This window comes from Staurois parvus, unplaced genomic scaffold (assembly GCF_062004578.1).
Source record: "Staurois parvus isolate SC_StPar_1 unplaced genomic scaffold, SC_StPar_1.0 ptg001987l, whole genome shotgun sequence".
NCBI lineage: Eukaryota > Metazoa > Chordata > Amphibia > Anura > Ranidae > Staurois > Staurois parvus.
Genome location: NW_028319783.1, coordinates 58,788 through 86,365, shown reverse-complemented (window position 1 = coordinate 86,365; position 27,578 = coordinate 58,788). Strand labels below are relative to the sequence as shown.

General features: G+C 41.3%; 1 protein-coding gene across 3 annotated transcripts in view; it reads right to left on the bottom strand.

Moving 5' to 3' along the window:
• The window catches only part of LOC149433078 (uncharacterized), a 144,510-nt gene that overhangs the window by 58,784 nt on the left and 58,148 nt on the right, over nt 1-27,578 (bottom strand). For all 3 annotated transcript variants that reach the window (XM_089664680.1, XM_089664681.1, XM_089664682.1), the window contains exons 3-4: nt 4,715-4,743; nt 1,217-1,484 (exon numbers count right to left, since the gene is read on the bottom strand). In XM_089664680.1, the coding sequence (XP_089520806.1) occupies nt 1,217-1,484; nt 4,715-4,743 (297 nt within the window). The remainder of the gene's footprint in view (nt 1-1,216; nt 1,485-4,714; nt 4,744-27,578) is intronic.

Below are 27,578 nucleotides of genomic sequence, written 5' to 3'. Positions count from 1 at the left end.
CACGCACAACCATCTCCATGGTTTATAGAGAATGGTCCGAAAAAGAGAAAATATCCAGAGGTCAGAGGAGAATGGGCAAACTGGTTGCTGCGACATTCAGATGGTAGGTTCAGAATTTGGGGTAAACAACATGAAAGCATGGATCCATCCTGCCTTGTATCAATGGTTCAGGCTGGTGGGGGTGGTGTCATGGTGTGGTGGATCCATCCTGCCTTGTATCAATGGTTCAGGCTGGTGGGGGTGGTGTCATGGTGTGGTGGATCCATCCTGCCTTGTATCAATGGTTCAGGCTGGTGGTGGTGTCGTCATGGTGTGGGGGATCCATCCTGCCTTGTATCAGTGGTTCAGGCTAGTGGTGGTGGTGTCATGGTGTGGGGGATCCATCCTGCCTTGTATCAGTGGTTCAGGCTGGTGGTGGTGTCGTCATGGTGTGGGGGATCCATCCTGCCTTGTATCAGTGGTTCAGGCTGGTGGTGGTGTCGTCATGGTGTGAGGGATCCATCCTGCCTTGTATCAATGGTTCAGGCTGGTGGTGGTGTCGTCATGGTGTGGGGGATCCATCCTGCCTTGTATCAGTGGTTCAGGCTAGTGGTGGTGTCATGGTGTGGTGGATCCATTCTGCCTTGTATCAATGGTTCAGGCTGGTGGTGGTGTCATGGTGTGGGGGGATCCATCCTGCCTTGTATCAATGGCTCAGGCTGGTGGGGGTGGTGTCATGGTGTGGTGGATCCATCCTGCCTTGTATCAATGGTTCAGGCTGGTGATGGTGGTGTCATGGTGTGGGGGGATCCATCCTGCCTTGTATCAATGTCTCAGGCTGGTGGGGGTGGTGTCATGGTGTGGTGGATCCATCCTGCCTTGTATCAATGGTTCAGGCTGGTGGTGGTGTCATGGTGTGGGGGGATCCATCCTGCCTTGTATCAATGGTTCAGGCTGGTGGTGGTGTCATGGTGTGGGGGATCTATCCTGCCTTGTATCAATGGTTCAGGCTGGTGGTGTCATGGTGTGGGGGGATATTTTCTTGGCACTAGCAAGGTGGACCTAATAAAGTGGCCGGTGAGTGTACAGTATGTGATCAACAAAAGTGACTGAATATTAATATGTATTAAATAATTAATAGCTCACATTCATATATTGGTTGGAAGAAATGTTTTACAGAGTTTAGTTATTCATCGAACAATTTATATGTTTTGATTACAATGAGTGCATTTCTTACCGAGACATTCATGTAACCCTTTCAGTTCTTCGTCATACAACGATGAATTCTCCATGTCGGTAACATTGATTCTCCCTCTGGTTGCAGTGTGATACAGGATGGTGAATGTGCATTGCTGGACATCATTCCTGAACTGCCGTGATCCATTGTTAGATATATAGTATGGTTTGATGTCCTTCACCAGATCACTGAAATGTTCAGATCTGAGCAGGGACCTCAGCCAGGAGTAATCTTCCTCATGCGATCTGGAGAAGATCCCAATCTGCAGCTTGGGTTTTAAATAAATAAATTAATAAAATACCAGACAGCAAGAGAAATTCTGCCACAAGGGAACACACCAAAATATTAATTATGCAGGGCTTCTAACCTTTCCTCACCAAAATATTTCTGTCTGTTTTGCTATTATAGATTTCCTCTCACTTCCAAAACATTGTTAGCAGGACAAGAATAGATATAAACTCACTAAATGAGTCTGGATAGCAGTAAAAACCTGATAGGGATTCTAATTATTCTCCACCTCATCTAAAACGAACACATCACATTTTGCCTTGACATACACATTGTAGCGCTACTCCTGAAGGAGCCACTTGTATGAGGTCCCGTTTCCCCTCAGGCACAATGTATTTCTTCATCCAAATACACACACACTTCCGCTCTTTGTCTCCAATGACCAGTCTAGGGCAGGGGTCAGCACCCTTAAACACTCAAAGAGACATTTGGACCCGTTTCCCAGAAAAAACAAAAATACACTGAGAGCCACAAAACCCTTATGACATGAAGATTACACTGCATATATTGTTTTTTAACTTTATGCTATGTATAAAAAAAACTATAATGTGTTGCATTTATGAAATCAATGAACTGTTACAGAGAAAGCAAATGTTTATTTCTCCATGCAACAAAAACATTTTGAACTCCGAAAAAAAAAATGCTGGATTGAAGGTTACTTTTAAATCTGTGCAATCAGCTGTAAACCTGAATAAAAAAAGGACTATTTCACTGAACAATGTAAAATAGGTTTGCAAAATAATAGCCAATTAAAATATTTTTTTTTGATTTTTGCTCCTGAAACTCAGTGCCCAGTATCTGCACATCAGGGCTGTAAGACGTCACCTTCATCTTTACACAGGATTGTAAACTGTCATCTATGAGGCGTGAGCGATGTTTGTTTTTAATATCGTTCATGTTGGAGAAGACCTGCTCACTTACATATGTGGATCCGAAGATCGACAGGACTCCAAATGCACACCTTTTCATGTTCATATAAGTGTTGGGGATGGCATTCCAGGTTTCGAATAAAAGTTGTCTGCTTTGGGAAGTTTTTCAATATCACTCCATTTTTTGATTCTGTGCAAGAATGGCATTCTGACGGGCAATATCTTCAAGATTAGCTGTGTCCAGCAGGGTGTCTGGCCGTGTGTTCCGTGGGATGTCCGGCGGGGTGTTGCACATTGGCGGATGTGACATATCTGCAGCAACAGGGAGCCGCAGCAGAGTGATGATGGAGCCACACGTGGCTCTAGAGTAGCGAGTTGCTAACCCCTGGTCTAGGGGATGTTTTGTTTTTGGAATTTTATTGTAGAACTGGGGATAGGAATGGGGAATTGTAGTAGGACACTCCAAAATCAGACCTATTCATACTGAGGACATCTAGCTGATCTCTTAGTAGAGCACTTGTGAAGTCTTGGCTGACAGTAGATAGCAGACTTCCCTTTACTTTGTAGCAGCAAGTAGTTTAGGAGAGAGCAAAGTCCCATTTTTGTAGTAGTAGTAGTTACAGGGCAGAGCTCCTCAGGCACAAGCCAGTTACGACAGACTGCGACAGCCCAATGGTAACGTAAGTGAGCAAAGTCCCTTTGCAGTGGCAACACTTGGACAAGCTCTTCAGAATGCTAGCCAGTGTTCTCTTTTTCCAGACCCACGCTGACTATCAAGCACCAGGGGAGGTTGCAAGCGCACAGAGTCCCCAAATTCCTCAATGTCAGTACTCACAAGGAACAAGGACAGAATGGTTGCCTCCTTCCAATCTTCCAAAAGAAACCCTCCAGTGATACCAGACAGATGTTTGGTAGACACCTCCCCTCAGTTAGCGTACTGTAGAACCAGGGCCACTCTATCTCACTTCAGGCCCTCCGGTGACCCACCTGAGGCCACATGGCAGCCCGTTGCCAGGTGAGACACCCTACCTCCAGTCTGGCTGTTCAATCCTCTCCCAGGAACGATGCTGAACCCATGTGCTCCTAGAACATAAATACCACTCCCAGCATGCAATGGGATTGCCTTCCCCTGCAATTGGCCAGGGCTGTATCCATATTCATGCTGTTCATTTGCCTAGCCCCTACCCATGTTCTGGAAGGCTCTCATAGCTTCCTGAAGGCGGGAGAACTGAGACAAACTCCAAGAGCACCAGAGCATCATGAGCAGACCTGACCAATCACACCACTCTGTTAAGTAGAACACCGCTCTGAATTTACCTGGCAGCCTCTCTGGTAAGCAGAGAAACACAGCTATGCCTAACCTAACTATTCACATTATATATATGTATACACACATAGACACACACACACACGTGATCTTGTATTTCCAGGTAGGGGGCATGCGTGCTGCCCTACCCGTGTCACCATTGGTGGCTACCGATGTCAATCATTGGGTCCTGGCTGAAGATTCCCGGCTGGCACCCAACGACTGCAGAGTATCACTGACAGGGGAGAGATCTGTGTGTAAACAACACAGATCTCTCTCCTGCCAGCAAGAGCATGCTGCTGTGTATTTCTTTGCACAGCAAAGAAATACACAGCAATATGTTTCCCTAGTAAAACACTCACAGTTAACCCTTTGATTGCCCCAGATGTTAACCCTTTCCTGTCCAGTGCCCTTAGTACAGTGTCAGTACTTTTTATTAGCACTGATCACTGTTTTGGTGTGACTGGGGATGTCAGTAAAAACAAGTCAGTTCCCCCCCAGTGTCAGAATGCCCGCCGCAGTCCCACTATAAGTCGCTGATCACCACCATTACTAGTAAAAAGCCCAGTATATATACCACCATTTGTAGACAATATAAATTTCATGTAAACCAATTCATTTACACATCTAGGGATTTTTTTTAGCAAAGACACGGAACAGAATAAATTTTGGCCTACATTTATGAAGAAATTTGATTTTTTTTTTTTACTGGCTATGTTTTATAGCAAAAAATAAAAAATATATTTTTTTTCAAAATTGTCAGTTTTTTTTGTTTAAAGCGCAAAAAATAAAACATGCACAGGTGATCAAATACCACCAAAAGAAAGCTCAATTTGTGGGAAAAAGTTACATAAATTTCATTTGGGTGCAGCATTGCAAGATTGCACAATTGTCAGTTAAAGTAACACAGTGCCTTATCACAAAAAAATGGCCTGGTCAGGAAGGGGGGGGGGGGTAAATCCTCTGGAGGGTAAGTGGTTAATAATAATACCGTAATGAATCATAAACATGTAAATTAGAATTTTACTGTCTTACCTTATTAGGGATCACTTCTGAAGAAATGTCTGTGGGACAGAAATAGAGACACTTAGCATTGTTGATGTACTGCTGTATACGGATGAGGCATTAATGTCAGGGAACAAAATCATCAGCTATACAACTGACCAATTAATTTTATTATCATAGTAGTTTAACTAAAGTACAAGCTGACATTTTATAAAAAAACACACCGTTAGAGCAAATAGCAGCCAATACACACCCAGGGCAGTATGACAGTGTAAGGTCCCGCCATTATAGGAATGACACAGGGTTCCCATTAGTGCAGAGTGTGGCACTCCGGTGTGTTTACTATGAGCAGAGAAAGATGTGTTTTCAGCTTTCTCTGGGACTTGTAATCCTGGATTGGGGCTTGGAGCTTAAAGGCTCCTGGATCTATCCCAGGGGTGGGCAAACTTTTTGACTTGAGGGCCGCGATGGGTTCATATATTGGACCCGGGGGCCGGACCAAGAGTAGATGAATGATGTGTATGTGTCATCCATAGTAAGTATAGTAATATTCCCCCATAGTAAGCATAGTAATTAATCCCCCATATAGTAATTCATCCCCCATAGTAATTCATCCCCCATAGTAATTCATCCCTCATATAGTAATTCATCCCCCATAGTAATTCATCCCCCATATAGTAATTCATCCCCCATATAGTAATTCATCCCCCATAGTAATTCATCCTGCATATAGTAATTCATCCCTCATAGTAATTCATCCCCCATATAGTAATTCATCCCCCATAGTAATTCATCCCCCATATAGTAATTAATCCCCCATATAGTAATTCATCCCCCATAGTAATTCATCCCCCATAGTAATTCATCCCCCATATAGTAATTCATCCCCCATAGTAATTCATCCCCCATATAGTAATTCATCCCCCATAGTAATTAATCCCCCATATAGTAATTAATCCCCCCTATAGTAATTCATCCCCCCTATAGTAATTCATCCCCCATATAGTAATTCATCCCCCATAGTAATTCATCCCCCATATAGTAATTCATCCCCCATATAGTAATTCATTCCCCATATTAATTCATCCCCCATATAGTAATTCATCCCCCATAGTAATTCATCCCCCATAGTAATTCATCCCCCATATAGTAATTCATCCCCCATAGTAATTCATCCCCCATAGTAATTCATCCCCCATAGTAATTCATCCCCCATATTAAGTCCCCAAGTCCCCCCTGTGTCAATTCACTTACCTTTGCTCCGCGCGTTCCTCTCGCCGTGTTCCCGCGCCGTTCTGGTGTAGCATGATAATCTGTCTCCTATGAGGATCTGTCCCCCTCGACGTATCTGCGCATGTGCCAGTTTCAGGCATTAGCAGCCGATCGGCGATCTCCGGCACATGCGCAGATACGTCGAGGGGGACAGATCCTCATAGGAGACAGATTTTCATGCTACACCGGTCTTCAGGGCGGACTGTGAGAGGAGCCTAGCTCCGCGGGCCGGATTAAAAGGTCCGCCGGGCCGTATACGGCCCGTGGGCCGTAGTTTGCCCATTGCTGGTCTATCCCATGTCTGGGTCTTGCTGGAGACCCACAGGCTGTATGAGTGCACTGGTGGCCAGAATAGTTATAAGCCAGGCCTGATCATAGAACACAGTCCCCCCCCCCCCGAAGGAGCCACTGGAAATTGCCCAGATTCCTTTTCCCAGTGATTTCCCCGCAGCCAAGCAAACGATCATGGTTACTCTTTGACTCAACAAGTCTTCTTGTTTAAAAAAAAAAAAGTGTTTTGGGGTTTTTATTTTTTGAATAACTTTAATAGGGTTGAGGGATTTGGGTGGGATACTCCAAAAATAACTATGTACAAGTTGAGGATTTTAAACTTCCTTTAGACCTGAAGCAAAAGTCCTTGCAAAAGCAAACTGTGGCCTTGTAGTAGAGGTATTTAAAAGCACAAAAGGTTCTTCTTTAGAGCAACCAGAGCAGAGTCTCTTCACAGAGAATTAGATGGACTGAGCTCTTCAGTACACCAGCTGATGTCCCCTTTAGACAAACCCACGGCTGACTCTCTAACACTAGAGGGGTGGCAGCCCGGCTGTCCTTGGGAAAGTTGGTTGCCTTGGTCCAACATCCATGCAACATTTTTCTCCTGTGATTCCAGACTATATCTTCAGTTGACAGCCTTTCAGCCAGCTCTCTGTAACTTTAGCATCCAGGCCCTCAGCTAGCCCAGTGGTGGCCTCATGAACAGCAAGCAAATGGCAAGGTTCCTCTCCTTAACCCCTTCACACCTAAGGGTAAAACAAATCTAAATGCCTAGGCAGAATTTTGCAAAGTTGACATGTGTTAGTAAAACTGTCCATATCATCACAACTACTTTGTACATCCAAGTGAATTTTACTGCATTTTTTAGGACAAATTGGGCTTTCATTTGGTGGTAAATAGTAATGGATATCTCCTGATTTTGTTTTATTATCAAAAGAAAACTGGCCCAAAATAGTAAAAAATAAATATTTTTTTTTATTTAGCTCCGTGTTTCTTGTTACTACCATAACCTACCACCAAAGAACAACCCAAAATAAATTCTCCAGCTCTTGACGATCGCAGCGATACCATATATGTGTACTGTAGCAATTGTGCACACAGAGATGGACGCGATCATCCATCTTGCTAAGGATCCTCCATTTTGTATCTCTCTCCCTCCAATCCCCCCCCCCCCAGGAATGTGGTCTGTATGATGCCCAGAGATCACAGGCATCAGGCCCCAGCTGGAGAACTTCATGGTTATAAACCCCAGTTAGCCTGGCCCCAGTATGTATGTGAGACTCTTGCTTGGAAAGGATCGTAAAACCATAAACAAGTCCTTCACTGGGCTTCAAACACATTCCACATAAGCCGTAAAACAGACATCCCATTTAAAATCCACTTTCCCCTATGATTTCATATCTTGAAATAGGAAATAATGACATAAACATAAAGCACATATTTGGATAGCTCAGTTTCATGCGAGTCGTCTGATATCTTACACCCCCTAGTTGAAGTCTGTTGAAAGCCATATAGTTCTAGATGGAATAGTGAACTATGCCATATTTCATATCAAAACGTTCAGCAGATGATTCTGCATGTTACTCTACCCGTTGATAGAATGTTACATGTACCTAGGAAAGGTTATTGACCATAGTATAATTTGCGAGGGATTTGGTCATAGCCTGAGCTCCCCGCCTACAACACCCCTCCCCAAATGAGGCGATTGGTTCCCTGCTTTAAGGAGACACCTTGCTGAGTTCCTAGAAAAAGGCTGTTAAGCTGGGAGCAGTAAGTTGAAGTTGAAGAAATCTACCTTTTAACAACTTGGGAGAACAGCACCTTTTGCTCAGGAAACTTGATCTGCTTAACCCAGGACTTTTGGCAAGTACTTTACCTCTCTAAACTTCTTTCTGTTATCTCTTTGCTGTGTTAATGCTCTCTGTATATATATATATATCAAAAACCTTTTCAACAATCCATACAGAACCCTCTCCCACAATCCCAAATTTGTCCACACCTCAGTCCACAGTCCAAAATCAAAACCAAAATCCAAAATAAAATAACAATATTCCAAATGTGTCCAAAGTCTTCCCGCTCAATCCATGAGATCCTCAAAAAAACAAAATACAATATAGTGCATTATCCTTAATACAAAATACTGTGAGTGATGTCATGCAATCACACTAGTGATAAACATAAATTAAACATAAACATAAACACTAGTGATAAACATAAACTGAGACAAAAAGTGGAGGTTTTTAAAGATAAAAAAGAATACAGTGAACTTATGAAAAACTTGCAGGAGCAACTAAGTAAAAAAGATGCTGAGATTAAAAAAAAGAAACATAAAAAATTCATTAGGGATATGGGGGATTACCAAAGTAAGAAAATTTACAAATGGCAGGATGTAGTGGGGCAATTTTGCCCTTCGGCCGAATCTTCCCCTGCTAATTCCCCCAGGGGGGGGAGGGAGCTAAGAAAAAACCCTCCATTGGTAAATGGTAACTTAAAGAAAGGTCCCCCACCCCATAAAGGGAAAAAAGGGGAAACCAGATCACCTTATAAAAATGATGGTAGTAGGTACTAAAAACCTGCAAGCCCCTATAGACAGATGTACAATGTCCCTGTGTTTAACCGATTTCAGCCCATGGAAGGATGGAATGAGAACTATAATGGTCCCAGGGACTATAGAAATAATGACACCCGCAAAGACCCTTCTTTCCCCCACCGTATTGGGGGAAAGGGGGACAAAGATATCCCCCAAATGTATACAGAGAGAATTGGGAGAGAGGTCCCCCAATAAGATGGGAGGAAGGATGGAAACCCCCAAATGGGAACCCCGAAAATTCGGAACAAGGAAGAGGGAACGAAAACAAAAGGAAAAGGAAAGAAACATAGGGGAAGGAATATATAATCTAAGTTCGGTTTCCCTAACAGAAAATGAATTAAAAGTGTTAGATAATGGCTTAAAGTTTGCTCCGAAGGCTAATCTGAATAAATTTGAAACATATACCGATATTAATAAATTTATTAGAAGACTCAATATTAAAAAATATTTTTTATCTCTACCAGGACCTTCCCAGTCTGAAAATTTTAATAGTAAATCTGTTTTTATTCATAGTAATTTGAAAAATAAATCCACTTTTAACCCTACGAATTCTAGAAATCAAAATTTGGATGTTTTTAAACAAATGGTTGTGGATGATCTGTATAACTCTCGGAAATTTAGAGAAGAGGAAATGTTCCATCAAGGCTTATTAACATTGAAAGAAAAGAAAAATATTGTGATCAGGCCAGCGGATAAGGGTGGTGGAGTGGTTGTTATGGATAGAAGTAACTATGAAGAAGAAATGAAGCGAATTCTAAATGATAAGGAAACATATAAAAAAATAACAAAAAACCCTATTCTGGAATATAAAAAGCAGTTGAAAAAGATAATCAATAAGGCTAAGGAAGATTTTATTGTTAATGATAAGGAAGCAAAATATCTTATCCCCACTTGCTGTAAAACTCCTTTCATTTATATATTACCTAGAATACATAAAAGCATGGAGAGACCTCCGGGTAGACCTATTATAAATGGGATCGACTCCATACATTCTAGGATAGGACAATATGTAGATTTTTTTCTGCAACCAATAGTAAAAAAGATGACCTCTTACTTAAAGGACAGTCAGGATGTGATTAATCTACTAAAGGGACTAGAGGTATCAGAAGAAACTATCCTGGTTACAATAGATGTGAATGCATTATATACTAGCATCAAGCATAATGATGGCATTTCAGCTATCAAATGGGGTCTAAAGAATTTTACGGATCTACATAGAAAACAAAGAAAACTAATTATCCAACTACTGGAATTTAGTATGGGAAGGAATTATTTTTGGTATCAAGGTGAATTTTTTGAACAAATTAAAGGTGTAGCAATGGGCGCAAAATTTGCGCCCAGCCTTGCTAATATTTTTTTAGCAAGATGGGAGTCAAGAGAAATTTATGGTAAAAAGTGGGAGGGACTTAGAACCTGGAAAAGATACATTGATGATATAGTGATGGTGTGGGATGGTACGGCTGAGGATTTGGGTTATTTTATGGATCATGTTACAAATAATGAATTTGGATTGGGTTTCACACATTTTAGTAGCACTCATTCAATTAATTTTTTAGATTTAAATATTTTTAAATATAATAATAAATTATATTTTAAAACCTATTTTAAAGAAACTGACAGAAACGGGTATATCCCTGTCTATAGCTGCCATCATCACCAGTGGATAGAAGGTATACCTAAGGGCCAGTTCTCTAGGATTATGAGGAATAGTTCCAGGCTTGAAGATTATATCACACAATCAGATATAATTAAAGAAAGGTTTATTCTGAAGGGCTATAATCCAGAGAAATTGGAGAAAACCAGATATAAAATTAGCCGTAATTATTTGGGAGAAGGAAAAATTAAGAAAGAAAATGTGATTATAAGAAGGGATGGCAGGATAGCAGATTTTGCTTTTATTTCCCGTTTCAATTGCCATTATAAAGACATAGAAAATATTTTTAATAATCATTGGCCGATTTTAATGAAAGATGCTACGTTAGGGACCCATCTTCCAAAGAAACCGTCGTTCATATATAGGAAAAATAATAATCTTAGGAATGTCCTGGTAAAAGGAGTTATTTCACCTCCCAAGTCAAAAGGTATGAAATTGTTCGATTTTAAAGGATTTTATCCATGTAAAAAGTGTAAGGTGTGTAAGATTACAGGCAGTAAAAATAAAATTTCTGGGTTTGAATCTTTTAATACGGGAGAAAAATTTACAATTGAGAAATTCATCACTTGTGGTACCAAATATGTGACATATCTGTTGGAATGTCCCTGTAAATTACAGTATATAGGGAGAACAAAAAGGACCCTTAGCGATAGAATTAAAGAGCATGTGAGAAATATCGCGAAAGGGAAAAAGAATCATAGTGTGTCGAGGCACTTTAAGGAATATCATCGGTCAGACCCTAGTGTTCTTAAATTTTGTGGGATAGACACAGTGGAAGCTCATTGGAGAGGGGGAAATAGGGTCCAGATGTTGTCCAGGAATGAAACATTTTGGATTTATCAGTTGCGCACTCTAAAACCTAGAGGTTTAAATATCGACTTAGATCTAAACTGCTTTATTTCGGATTGGTAAAAATAGGCTATTGGAATATGTAATAAATTTAGGGGAAGATGTTTCCTGTGTGAGATAAGGATATGAGTTATCTTCTGACTGGCAATGAATTGTTTTTAGCTTATTAAATTTCTCTTAAATTGGTTCCTTAGATTGGAGGTTATAGGGTATTATCTAGAGATGGGGTTTCGGACTGAGGAAGAAAACAAAAATAAAAAATAAAATAGAAAGTTTATTGCTGATATTTAATATGTAGTGGAAGATTTATTTTAAAATATTTTATTTTGTTTATATTTATTTATTTTATTTATTTTTGTACATATATCTATATTGCCCATTTAGGTTTGTTGGGGGAGATGTATTGATTAATAAGAAGTAGAGAAGTGACCCAATCAGTTATATTCCAGCTGGGATCTATATATTTAATGAACAGTAGAGGGAGCCCTATCCATATGGATGATCTGCTTCAGGTTCAATTGAAGTATATTTATATATTTATATGTGTATATATTATATTTTATAGATGACTTACTTTAGGTATAGTTTAGATATTTTATATATATATATATTAATTTTTACATTTGTTTGGGGGAATTTAGTTCACTGTATTCTATTGATGTATTTTATCTTATGTGTCTATGGATTTAATAGTATTCCTATAGAAGTATTCGGCGGGATACTGTGTAGGGAAAATCTATTGTCTGTATATGGTGTTATAATAGATTGAGATATACCTATCTATCAGCTCCCTGTGTATGGGAATAAGTATGTATTTATTCTATTTTCTGAGCCGTTCGGTTGAGAATGTTAGGCATCGGTAAGATGCCCATAGTTAAAATGGCGGCGGGACGTTTTTTGCCAGTAGCTTTACTGGTTAAGAGGAACCGCCGCATGGACGTCTGGATCCCTTGTGAAAAAGTCGGAAGTGACGTCAGGGTCGTGACGTCAGACGCTGTAGCCGGAAGGAGCAGCGCGGCCATTTTTGAATCACTCACAACAGCGAACGGACGAGAGCGAGGATGGACGGTATATTCTAAGATGTAAGTTTACTGAATAAAAGTGTGTATTACCTTTTACTCCACTGAGTCTGCTCCTATTTCCCCGCGAGGAACGGGGACCTTGGTATCTGTGATCTATGACTGTATGAGGAAAAAGGGATCCCATTGCTTACTCCTGAGAGGAAGACGCACCTCGTAGGAAGTTTACCTTGTGGCATTAAGGAATCCTAAATGTCTTCTGATTTACAGCAAGAGGGTAATTGCAATTGTATCCCCTAAACAGAGTGTGGCACTATTTTTGGCACTACTGTCACGGATTTCTGTGGCACGGATCACACTGTGTGGTTTTATTTTTTCACGATTGCAGTATTGTCTCACTGGATCACTAGTGATATGGTGGATTCACCTTTTGATTATATCTAACTTAATTTAATTTATGTTTATCACTAGTGTGATTGCATGACATCACTCACAGTATTTTGTATTAAGGATAATGCACTATATTGTATTTTGTTTTTTTGAGGATCTCATGGATTGAGCGGGAAGACTTTGGACACATTTGGAATATTGTTATTTTATTTTGGATTTTGGTTTTGATTTTGGACTGTGGACTGAGGTGTGGACAAATTTGGGATTGTGGGAGAGGGTTCTGTATGGATTGTTGAAAAGGTTTTTGTTATTTGCACTTTCAAGGGTGGAAGTTTGACTTTTCAGTGGGAATTTATAGAGTATTGGTTTATTATATATATATATATATATATATATATATATATATATATATATATTGGCTACATCTTTTCTGTACTTTTATTGCACCATTTTGGCCATTTTCAGTAATAAATCTTATTTTCTGAAAAGTGTTGAACCATTTCTAAAGCTCTTTAATGCAAACTAAGACTCCCTGTCTCTGAAGAGCGCTACTGTGTGTTTAAACTTCTGCATGCATCTGTCTGCAGTGACATTGTGTATGCAGACACTTATTCCAACATCATAGTGTTATTGCTAATATTGGCAAATTTCCTCTTTCTCTGTACAAAAAAGGAGGTGGTGGCAGTGTGAAGGGTTAATTGCATAATTAACCTGACCCGGTAACAATCGCTCTCAGGCTGCAGGTGCACAGACTGTGGTTCATTAGCTGGAAAATCTTTGTGCAGAGTGCAGCTGAGTGTGGTATTGTTCCGCAAGTGACAGCGCGGTTTTAGATCGGCTAGTCCTTCAGTCATGAGCTGTTGAGCAGGGCTGGGGGTCTGACGCCACGATCGTCACATGTATGTTATTTGTTGTTTGTACCCATAGTCACCTAAAAACACACTGACATTGACTAACAGACACTGATACCAATTTTTTTTAAATCCTGACCTTTGACCCTGACCTTTTGACCTTGACCCAAACAATAATCCTGGCACTGAACTAGATCAAACCTTGATCTAGGTATTTTTTTCTTTATTTTTTATTTTATTTAATATTTATCTTTTTTTCTTTTACAAACTTTTTTTTTCCTCTCTATGTCAGGAGTTTGAGAGATACAATGTATCTCTCTTCCCCATTCATAGAGAGAGAGAAAAACAAGGGGGCCGGGCTGTACAGTAACTGATCACTGTGATAGCCAATCAGAGGCTATCACAGCAATCATGTGACCCAGAATCGGGAGTCCCGGCTCCTGATCGTTAGAACAGGATCTGGGGCTCTCAGTGACACCGCTATCTCTGTGCTGGGAGCACGCAGCGCGGCGTGCTCCCAGCACAAAGACAGGTACACAGATATGCGGGCCCACGGAAAAAAGCCCAGTTTGTGTGATGTCGGCGTCAAGGGGTTAAGGAAAAGAGCTAGAAGTTCTCAGTCTCAGAGTATTTATACAGACTCCCAACAGCTTTCAGAGCCACCCTCCCTAGAATTGGCCAGAGCTGTAAAATATTCATGCTGCTATTTGCATTGCTCCACACCTATGTTCCAGAGAGATCCAAGGTTCTCTGAAAAGCAGAGGAAGCAATCAAACACTTCAGCAGCTAAAACACTGAACAGACCTAACTAATCACATGCAGCTGCACTGGTTACAGTGAGCACAACTAAATTTACCTAACGGCAAAACAGCAGCTCCACTGGATACAGTGAGCCAGAACTACATTTACCTAATCCTACCACCTATCTAGGAGGGTGCTACACTCCCATTTGGAGAAAGAGCTGTGTGCTTCAACCAGGAGGGTCACGTGTTCCTGTCAGGAAACTGCACCCCATGTTGGGAGGATTCCTTGCCCACAGGATTGAGAGAGTTGGGACAGTTGTGTGAGTCTGCTGAGACTGATAACCCAGGGTGCCTGGAGACCCCATATTTGGAGGCCAGGGAGTAGGCCTGTGTAGCAGGAGTGCCGCATCTGTTCCGGCTGAGTGAGCTAAGAGGAGTTGGATGAGAACAGGTCTAAGAGACCAAAGTACAGAGAGCAGCAGCACTGCGGAAGCCAAGAGAAGTCAGGTGGCTTAGTGGGACGGTTTCATTGCTGGAAAACCCCTGCATAGGAAACATTAATCTTTGCTTTCCCTTTTTAGTATAAGTGGGCCAGAAAGCCCTTAAACCAGAAATCGGACCGGCATGATTCATTAAAAAATGTTCACCACCACTGAGATAAACATCACAAAATCACAACAGACACAAACAGCAAACACAGAATCAGAGCAAACACAGACACCACACCCAGTAAGAACAGGCACATACAACACAACAAACATACAGTCAGAGTAGAAACATACAGGAAACACACAGCCAGAGCAAACAGACAGCAGACACAGTTAAGTTGGCCATACATGATTCGACTTCCAAAAGAATTTTCTTTCGAAAATCTATTCTAAGAAGAGCCTGATGCGCCACCTTATTGAAAGACCTGGGGATGAAGACAGTGAAGATTGGATGAAGTGGTGCCTCTCCTTACAGGGACTGTCGGGACAGCAAGCCGTTACTGCCACCACCGCCACCATAGTCGCCACCGCCTCCCAGCCATCCCTGGACCCAGCGTGGAGGATTGGACATCCTCGCGGCATTAGAGGAAGCAGCGTCATCGCGGCCCAGGAAGAGGAATCTATCCAGGAGAGGTCAGCGGGCAGAGCTGAAGGTGGTCACACAGCCAAGTGAAGGAGGACCTTGAGTCACCGCTACTCCACTGGACCACCCAGTCAGCACAACTCTCTCTTCATCTACGACCAAAGGTGGGTCTTCACTTGCTGGAAGAAGATGGTTGGTCAAGCCCTCAGTGATGTCATCCTCAGAGCGGTTTCCATGGCTCCTGCTTGTCAGCACCAGGGACAGATCCCCACTTATTCCATCAGCAGTGGAACACAGGGAGTCCCCCACAGCAGCTGGGGATCAGCTACACAGAGGAAGCAGCAGGGAGCAGAAGCCACTTCAGACAACATCGGCATGTATCTAGAGGCAAAACAAATTCCAGTCGTGTGCTCTCCTTCCATTACAAAACCAGCTCTTCAGAACAATGGGGAGTCTTCACACCTGCAACGTCTTAATGTTTTTACCACATCTTGGGCTTCTCTCATTGATAGTTTTAGAGTTAGTAGGCTTGTGGTTACTGCTGCAGCTGTTTGGAATTCTCCTGTTTCTTCAAACGGCTGCACCGCTACTGTCATTGATTCTGCTATTAATAATGTACCATCTGTCAATGATCACAATACTTCTGTTAAATCTCAAGATATATCTAATATCCCTGAAGTATGCTTAAAGGAATTGATGCCTTGTGTTTTATCCCCACTAGGATTCCACTTATCTTTAGTGATCAAAGTAAAAAAACCTGTCGGGGGGGATTTCGTAGATTTGTTATCTCTCCTCCTTATTTCAAGGTATTTTTAATTAAAAGTGACAAAAAAGAGAAGTCAGAAGAGGATAGGTGCAGGCCTGTTGCCCAAAAGTTAAATAACTGGTTGCAGGCAGTCTGTATTTATGTCAGTGTCATCTGTGAGAAACACCCCAAAAAAAGCATGGGTTTGTTTCAACATGTAGATATTGTATTGGAGGCTTAAAATTTTTTCGGAGGGATAGCATGGTTTTTATATGATGAATCTTTTCAGCAGAAAAAGACGGTTCAGCCCAGTTTATATTGAGGATGTAAAGATATCGGTTTACGGTTAAACTTTTTTCTGCCCCAAAGACAATTTGTTAAAAATTCAGGTTACAAAAAAGGAATCTGTGACAGGAGTCACTTTGGGTGGGGGGCCCATGGAACACAGCTCACTTTGGAGAGGTGGGGAGACCCCTGTCTCAGCTCCCCATATCCCTCTTATGTGTAAGTCACCCTGTGCCTGTTAGGGGTACAGGGTGATCTGTCCTAATATTGGATCCCATTGTTGCATCCCATTGTTCTATTGTGTGTCTTGCTTGGGAGCAAACTATTATGGGATGTATGTGTTTATGGGTATTGGCTTGGTGGGGTGGGGTTGTCTCCAGCAGCCCTCCCTCCTCATGGAACTGTCTGTTGGTGTGTCTCTTGTTACTAAATGTAGATTGCCCCACCTTGTGTCATTATGCAGGGAGGGGGGATTGTCCCCTTGAGTGTATATATCTTGTATCTGTGTTTAAATAAACTAGTCTACTCTGGTTTACTTCAAGACTGGTGTTGTCTAGTCTTGTATGGTCTGCTGTGGTGTCTGTTGTCGGTGTTCAAACGGGGAAGCGGGAGTCTGACGGAAGTACTCAAGCACAGACTGGGTCGGTTCCGTTACATTGGTGGCAAGCGATGGGATTGTGCTTCCTGGCTGTGAACACATCCAACCCACCACCGGGATTCAAGATCAGGAAAGTAGACGTCGGTCACCCCAGTGGAGATATGGACCTGGCATCAGAGTTCCCGGGGTAGCTGCGGATCGTTCTCGGAACATACCCCAGGACTGTGTCTGCGGATGACTTCCTGGAGCTCAGGCAGCGGATTCGGGTGGTGCTTTGGAGTGGAGCCCTCTAGGTTGCTGGTATGTACAAGGGCAAGTGCTATCCAACCCCAGGGAAACGGGCCAGGGACCATCATAAGTTACGGATGCCATTCCTGGGAGAGCGACCCCAGGAGCAATGGGTGACCGAGTTGGACAGGTTGGTCCAGCAGGAGAAAGAGCTGGACAACCGATATCGGGCTCTGCAATGGAACGCAGAGCAGAAATATTTACGGGTGACAACAGAATGCTCTCCGGAGGGATATGACTTTAGTGGCCCTGGATTGCTGTGGGAGAGCCTTACAGTTCATTTTGTGTTTGGCGAAGAAGGAGAACCTACCCTTGAGGACCTGCGAGAAAACAGAGAGGCTATGTTCGGTCTCACAGGGGTCTCAGAGCTTGAACCAGATCTGGAATACCTGCTGATGAAAGAACAGCATCTGGAAAGGGCATACAGGCAACTGCTAAAACATGTTCAACAGCATGCCCAAGAATCGGCAGTGGAAATTCCAGAGATTGCCATCCCCAAACCTGAAGTACTGACAAAAGGGCAGAGCTCTGCTAGCCTCTGCCCAGCACTGGAAACATCTTCTGGGTTCCACGGACAGGAAATGATAAACCCCTATCCAGACACCAGCTCCAGAGACTGGGGATTTGATTGATTTTTCTGCTGAGGAACCAGCCGGTGCGCCTCCAGCAGAAGAGCTGGCATCAGGGCATGGCATTGTTGACCTCTGCCCACAACCATCAGCACTGCAGGATCTACAGGAAGAGGATGCAATCGGCACCTCACAACTGCAGCTTGAGCTGATGTCTGTGGATGGGACTTCGTTCTCCACTGACACAACCCCAGAAAAGGGTCTGGCATTGGGACAAGAGGATGTCAGCCTTACTTCTCGAACACTGGGGGATGTCCATCAAGTCAAAGTGGATGAGACTACAGTCACCAACTGTATACCCCAGGGATGCTGGGCAGTTGGCCCAGATCCCCAACAGCATGATGGAGCCGGCCCAGCCACCCTGTCTTCTCTCCAGCGGCTAAGAGGACTTCAGGGAGAAGGACCAGCCCGTACTTCTCACCAGCGGTGGGTATGTTCTACGAGAGAGGCAGAGGTTGACTGGGTGAGTAATGCTATGTTTGGTACAATTTGTTTGGGGAACTGTGTGGTGGGCTGGCATTGAGGGACTGGAAGTACAGACTAACTTCGGAGTCCATCCGTCTGGGGTTTCCTCCTGCGTTAGTCTCCTGCCGAAAGGGGAGATATGTGACGGGAGTCACTTTGGGTGGGGGGCCCATGGAACACAGCTCACTTTGGAGAGGTGGGGAAACCCCTGTCTCAGCTCCCCATATCCCTCTTATGGGTAAGTCACCCTGTGCCTGTTGTTAGAGGTACAGGGTGATCTGTCCTAATATTGGGGTGGGGGGGTGATTAATGCTATGTAGTTGCACCCCATTGTTCTATTGTTTGTCTTGCTTGGGAGCAAACTATTATGGGATGTATGCGTTTATGGGTATTGGCTTGGTGGGGGGGGGGGCGGTGTTCAAACGGGGAAGCGGGAGTCTAACGGAAGTACCCAAGCGCAGACTGGGTCAGTTCCATTACAGAATCTATTTCACCTTTAACGACTCCCAATGTAACCAGCCTGGTTCACGTTGCCACGAATGTGCATACTGTGCGGGTTCCCATCCCATCTCCAAGTGTTTAAAAAAAAATGGCAACTGCTAATCAGCAACAAGGCAGGGAATTTCTTTCAAAAAGCATCAACCCCAGTGATCCTGCAAAGAATGCTTTCGTGACTTCAGGAATACAAAGACAAACAGACAGCTCAACTGCTGTTTGAAGGTTGTTTTACTCCCTCCTTTCCAGGGTGCAGGCTGTACTATTGAGGATAACCTGGTCAGTTTACACATTTCCTGAAGTGGTTAGGGAAAAAGTTCTATAAGGAAATCCAAGATGGTAGAGTGGAGGACCCATTTTTGCACCCCCCCCTCCCCCCCCATTCCAACATTTTGAAATTTCTCCATTAGGGATTGTTCCAAAAAAGGAACCTAACTCGTTCAGGCTGATTCATTACTTGTCTTTCCCAAAGGTTAGTTCTTTGAATGATCAGAGAAGTGAGGAGTTGGCCTTTTGAGGATGTGTTCCAAAACATTTGAGAGGTAGGCTATAGTTCTTTTCTGTCTAAAGTGGACATTAAGTCAGCTTTCAAACTGTTACCCATTAACCCTTTATCTTTTAATTCCCTAGGTTTCTATTTTAATTATTGTTTTTCTTTGATAAATGCTTCCCAATGGTTTGTTCCCTTTCTTGCAATTATTTTTAATCTTTGGCAACATTCTTGGAATAGGCGGTTAAGGATCTTTCTGGGTCATCACTTACACTTCATTATTTGGATGATTTTCCTTTTTCGAGGGAGTTCTTTTCAGGAATTTCAGATTTCAGTATTCCTTTAACACAGGAAAAAAATTATTTTTCCTATAACTAATATTTTTCTTGACATACCATAGACACGATAGCCATGGAATTTAGCCTATCATGAGATGAGGTGGAAGAACTCACTTTGACTATAACTAAATTGGTAAGATGAAAAAAAAAAAAAAGTCTCATTAAAAGACATGCAGAGCCTTTTAGGTCTTTTGGCATTTGGATCTCGGATTTTGCCGACTGGCCGTGTTTTCTCCAAATGGTTTTATATACCTATCTCAGGGCTAAAATCTCCTTCTCCACATATCAGAATGACAACACAATTGAGAGAAGATTAATTGGTATTGTCCCAATTTTGAGAACATTTTAATGGGAGAGCAATTTTTCAAGAACCTTTCCTTTTTGATCAGGATTTCCTTTATTTACAGATGCAGCAGGATCATTCGGTTTTTTGGTAATATGTAAAACTCACTGGTGTGCAACTCTGTGTGTATAAAAGGCTATATACAAAATGTAGTCCTGTTAGAATTATTCCTCATACTGGTAGCCATAGAAATTTGGGGTGAATATTTTAAGAATAAAAAGGTATCCTATTTAGCACTGACAATAGGGGAGTATTATTTGCCCTTAATTGTTTGGCATCTAAATCCCCTCCAGTGGTATCTCTGATACGGCTCCTTGTTTTCAAATGTCTTAGCCTTAATATGTGGATTAAAGCTAAATATCTGCCAGGCAAATGGAATTCAATTGCGGACCCTCTGTCTTCTTTGCAGATGCACAGATTCAGATCTCTGTGTCCGGCTGCGGACAAGAGAGGAGTCCTTTGTCCTCCATACCTGTGGGATCTAGTCTAAATTTGATTGGGACCAACATTAAGAGATCCATTGCCCTCTCCATGCTGGTTGAATATTCAGCAGCCTGGTTACAGTGGCAGACCTTTGGGAGAAATCTCCTCAGGGTTCTCGGAGCAGCTTTTACTGCAATTCCTTGAAAATTTGATGTCTCAGTGTCTATCGTGGGCTCATATCAATAAAACATTAACAGGAATTTCCCCTTTTTTTTAAAAAAAAAATACACAATCGCCCTGCATGCAATTCCTTTTTCACTATTAGGCAGGCTTTAAAGGGTTACAAAAAAGCCCATTTTCATACAGATTCCAGAAATTACTCCAACCAAAGGGTCAGGTTTTTCTGCTTATGAAGCAATAATGGTTAGATCAGTTTTTTCTTTACTTTTCTTTGGAGCCTTTAGAATCTCGGAATTGCTACCGCCTAACAAGACCTCTCAGGTTGGTATGTTTTTTACTAAAGTTTACATTGAGCAAACCAAATTAGGGATTGTTCTTCCAAGGTCAAAGACTGATCAATTCTCTATAGGCAGCTGTTTATTGTTGAATTCCTTTCCAGATTGCCCAGTTTGCCCTGTAGCTCGACTAACTGAATATTTGGCAGTTAGACCTAATTTAGACAAATTGCGGTTTATTCACGAGGACAGCTCATCTCTATCCAAATATCAATTCAATGCAGTTTTGCGCAGGTGTCTATACATTTTACAGTGGACGTTCGACTCCTATAAACCTTTGCCCTAACACTGTATTTTAATTTCAGGCCAGAACTTATCAGTTTGGATTGTCGTCCACTCTTTCATATTTTAGGCTGAGAGGAGAGTTTTGAGACGAGTCTATACCAAGAACTCGAATTTCGATCCTTCTTTGGTGAACATTTTCTGCCAAGGCAGGAGAGGAATGCGTTGGCAGGATTTATTTTTAAATTTGAGTACACTGTTCCAGAATTGGCCAACTCTAGATGTTATGATTCTTCATTTGGGTGGTAACGATATAGGGAAAGTTAAAACCTTAGATCTAATTTTAAAAATCTGCACCCATCTCCATCGCTTACATATGGCTTGTCCAAACACTATGTTGTTTGTTTCGGAAATTATTCCCAGATTGATATGGTTTCATTTTCCTTTTGAGAAAGTCGGAGGATTAATCGAGCGCTCGAAAAGCTCTTGCCATCCATTGGTGGTTTTTCTTCTTGGCATGTAGATTTGGAAGGAGGTTTACCAGGACTCTGTCGGGAAGATGGTGTTCATCTCTCAGATATTGGTCTTGACATATTGAACTCCAATCTTCAAAACAACAGTGGAAATGGCTGTGGTTCAGGGCAGTTGGGCCAGGTTTGTTTGCTAAACAAACCTGGCCTTTTGGAGAACAGTTTATTTAAATGGTTTTGGATGTTTTCAACCAGAGTTGTAGTGACTGGGTTGTTCTCAGTGGTTGATGTTTTTTAAATTGATTTTGAATGGTTTATTGATGAAGTTACATATATTTATTTATTCATACCAATAATGAAAAGGCTGTGGCCAAAGTTACCTCCACTGCTGGTGTTTAGTCCTTTATTTCTAGAAAACATGATGGCCACAATCCCATACACAGATAGCAAACACTCAGTCAGAGCGCGCACACACACACACACACAAAACACACACACACAAAACACACACACAAAACACACAAAACACACACACAAAACACACAGGAGAATACAGGAGATCCCTGGCATATATGATCTATAACAAAAGACTTAAACAAACAGGGCAAAAGTTGTAATGGGAGGCTGTCAGTATAGATCTCAGAATGCTTTAACCCTTTCGCTGCCGGAGCCATTTTTGCATATTTTTTTTTTTTGCACACGTGTTTAAAAAATCATTTTAGGTCTGAAGAGGACACAAAACCCCAAACACGATATATTTTCTGAAAGCAGACACCCTAGAGAATTAAATATCAGTAGCTCCAATATTTATGTCATGCAATATTACCGGAAAGGTCTAGGAAACGCAAACTTTCTGTAAAAAAAACATACTAAAGTGAATTTTAGGGCAACCAAACACAATAAATTACCCACATTGTTGCTAAAATATAAAAGAAGAGGTTGTGCTGAATAAATAGACACCCAACATGCCAAACCTTAACTTTATGTGTGCCTATGAAACTGCGTCAAAACTTCAGTACCCTCTATTTTCTATAGATGAAACATCAAAAGCCCCCTATAGGTCATCAGTTTTGCATTATGGGTGCCCAGACGTGTGCGTTTACATTTGTACATGTGTATATGTGAGGCTGGTGGCTACATTTTTTTTGTTTTGGGGGGGGGGGGGGTTGTTATGTGTTTGGGTGTAACTTTTTTTTACTTAACTTATTTTTTCATCACATAGGGGACACAAAGTCCCCTATGTGATGATTTTTTGGTGACAGGTTCTCTTTGTTGAGACATGCATAGTTACATAGTTAGTCTGGCTGAAAAAGATAACAGTGCATCCAGTTCATACAAAAAACCATAGAAAAAAAAAAAGGTTATAATACTACACCCACAATTGATCCAGCAAAAGGCAAAAAAAAAAAAAAACCCAGCAAAGCATGATCCAATTTGCTCCTGCTGGGAAAATTCCTTCCTGATCCCCCGAGAGGCAATCGGATATTCCCTGGATCAACTTTACCTATAAATGTTATATCCAGTTATATTCTGTGTATCCAAGAAAGAATCCAGGACTTTCCTACAGCAATCCACTGAGCTGGCCACAACCAACTCTGGAGGGAGTCTATTCCACATTCTCACAGCTCTTACTGTGAAGAAACCTTTCCGTGTTTGGAGATTACATTTCTTTTCCTCCAGATATAAAGAGCGCCCCCTTGTCCTCTGTGATGACCTCAGGGGGAATAACTACACCGAGTTCACTATATGAACCACTGATGTATTATACATGGAGATCATATCCCCCCTTATGTATTATACATGGAGATCATATCCCCCCTTATGTATTATATATGGAGATCATATCCCCCCTTATGTATTATATATGGATATCATATCCCCCCTTATGTATTATACATGGAGATCATATCCCCCCTTATGAATTATACATGGAGATCATATCCCCCCTTATGTATTATACATGGAGATCATATCCCCCCTTATGTATTATACATGGAGATCATATCCCTCTTATGTATTATACATGGAGATCATATCCCCCCCCCTTATGTATTATACATGGTGATCATATCCCCCCTTATGTATTATATATGGAGATCATATCCCCCCTTATGTATTATACATGGAGATCATATCTCCCCTTATGTATTATATATGGAGATCATATCCCCCCTTATGTATTATACATGGAGATCATATCCCCCCTTATGTATTATACATGGAGATCATATCCCCCCTTATGTATTATATATGGAGATCATATCCCCCCTTATGTATTATACATGGAGATCATATCTCCCCTTATGTATTATACATGGAGATCATATCCCCCCTTATGTATTATACATGGAGATCATATCCCCCCTTATGTATTATACATGGAGATCATATCCCCCCCTTATGTATTATACATGGTGATCATATCCCCCCCTTATGTATTATACATGGAGATCATATCCCCCCCTTATGTATTATACATGGACATCATATCCCCCCTTATGTATTATACATGGACATCATATCCCCCCCTTATGTATTATACATGGAGATCATATCCCCCTTAATATTATACATGGAGATCATATCCCCCCTTATGTATTATACATGGAGATCATATCCCCCTTATGCATTATACATGGAGATCATATCCCCCTTATGTATTATACATGGAGATCATACCCCCCCTTATGTATTATACATGGAGATCATATCCCCCCTTATGTATTATACATTGAGATCATATCCCCCCTTATGTATTATACATGGAGATCATATCCCCCTTATGTATTATACATGGAGATCATATCCCCCCTTATGTATTATACATGGAGATCATATCCCCCCTTATGTATTATACATGGAGATCATATCCCCCCTTATGTATTATACATGGAGATCATATCCCCCCTTATGTATTATACATGGTGATCATATCCCCCTTATGTATTATACATGGTGATCATATCCCCCCTTATGTATTATACATGGTGATCATATCCCCCCTTATGTATTATACATGGAGATCATATCCCCCCTTATGTATTATACATGGAGATCATATCCCCCCTTATGTATTATACATGGAGATCATATCCCCCCTTATGTATTATACATGGAGATCATATCCCCCCTTATGTATTATACATGGTGATCATACCCCCCCTTATGTATTACACATGGAGATCATATCCCCCCCTTATGTATTATACATGGAGATCATATCCCCCCTTATGTATTATACATGGAGATCATATCCCCCCTTATGTATTACACATGGAGATCATATTCCCCCCTTATGTATTATACATGGACATCATATCCCCCCCTTATGTATTATACATGGACATCATATCCCCCCCTTATGTATTATACATGGAGATCATATCCCCCTTATGTATTATACATGGAGATCATATCCCCCGTATGTATTATACATGGAGATCATATCCCCCCCTTATGTATTATACATGGAGATCATATCCCCCACTTATGTATTATACAGGGACATCATATCCCCCCCTTATGTATTATACATGGACATCGTATCCCCCCCTTATGTATTATACATGGACATCATATCCCCCCCTTATGTATTATACATGGAGATCATATCCCCCTTATGTATTATACATGGAGATCATATCCCCCCTTATGTATTATACATGGAGATCATATCCCCCCCTTATGTATTATACATGGAGATCATAACCCCCCCTTATGTATTATACATGGACATCATATCCACCCTTATGTATTATACATGGACATCATATCCCCCCCTTATGTATTATACATGGAGATCATATCCCCCTTATGCATTATACATGGAGATCATATCCCCCTTATGTATTATAATGGAGATCATACCCCCCCTTATGTATTATACATGGAGATCATATCCCCCCTTATGTATTATACATTGAGATCATATCCCCCCTTATGTATTATACATGGAGATCATATCCCCCCTTATGTATTATACATGGAGATCATATCCCCCCTTATGTATTATACATGGAGATCATATCCCCCTTATGTATTATACATGGAGATCATATCCCCCCTTATGTATTATACATGGAGATCATATCCCCCCTTATGTATTATACATGGAGATCATATCCCCCCTTATGTTTTATACATGGAGATCATACCCTCCCCCCTTATGTATTATACATGGAGATCATACCCTCCCCCCTTATGTATTATACATGGAGATCATATCCCCCCTCATGTATTATACATGGAGATCATATCCCCCTTATGTATTATACATGGAGATCATATCCCCCCTTATGTATTATACATGGAGATCATATCCCCCTTATGTATTATACATGGAGATCATATCCCACCTTATGTATTATACATGGACATCATATCCCCCCTTATGTATTATACATGGAGATCATATCCCCCCTTATGTATTATACATGGAGATCATATCCCCCCTTATGTATTATACATGGAGATCATATCCCCCTTATGTATTATACATGGAGATCATATCACCCCTTTATGTATTATACATGGAGATCATATCCCCTCTTATGTATTATACAGGGACATCATATCCCCCCCTTATGTATTATAAATGGACATCATATCCCCCCCCTTATGTATTATACATGGAGATCATATCCCCCCTTATGTATTATACATGGAGATCATATCCCCCCTTATGTATTATACATGGAGATCATAACCCCCCCTTATGTATTATACATGGACATCATATCCACCCTTATGTATTATACATGGACATCATATCCCCCCCTTATGTATTATACATGGAGATCATATCCCCCTTATGCATTATACATGGAGATCATATCCCCCTTATGTATTATACATGGAGATCATACCCCCCCTTATGTATTATACATGGAGATCATATCCCCCCTTATGTATTATACATTGAGATCATATCCCCCCTTATGTATTATACATGGAGATCATATCCCCCCTTATGTATTATACATGGAGATCATATCCCCCCTTATGTATTATACATGGAGATCATATCCCCCTTATGTATTATACATGGAGATCATATCCCCCCTTATGTATTATACATGGAGATCATATCCCCCCTTATGTATTATACATGGAGATCATATCCCCCCTTATGTTTTATACATGGAGATCATACCCTCCCCCCTTATGTATTATACATGGAGATCATACCCTCCCCCCTTATGTATTATACATGGAGATCATATCCCCCCTCATGTATTATACATGGAGATCATATCCCCCCTTATGTATTATACATGGAGATCATACCCTCCCCCCTTATGTATTATACATGGACATCATATCCCCCCTTATGTATTATACATGGTGATCATATCCCCCTTATGTATTATACATGGAGATCATATCCCCCCTTATGTATTATACATGGAGATCATATCCCCCTTATGTATTATACATGGAGATCATATCCCACCTTATGTATTATACATGGACATCATATCCCCCCTTATGTATTATACATGGAGATCATATCCCCCCTTATGTATTATACATGGAGATCATATCCCCCCTTATGTATTATACATGGAGATCATATCCCCCCTTATGTATTATACATGGAGATCATATCCCCCCTTATGTTTTATACATGGACATCATATCCACCCTTATGTATTATACATGGACATCATATCCCCCCCTTATGTATTATACATGGAGATCATATCCCCCTTATGCATTATACATGGAGATCATATCCCCCTTATGTATTATACATGGAGATCATACCCCCCCTTATGTATTATACATGGAGATCATATCCCCCCTTATGTATTATACATTGAGATCATATCCCCCCTTATGTATTATACATGGAGATCATATCCCCCCTTATGTAT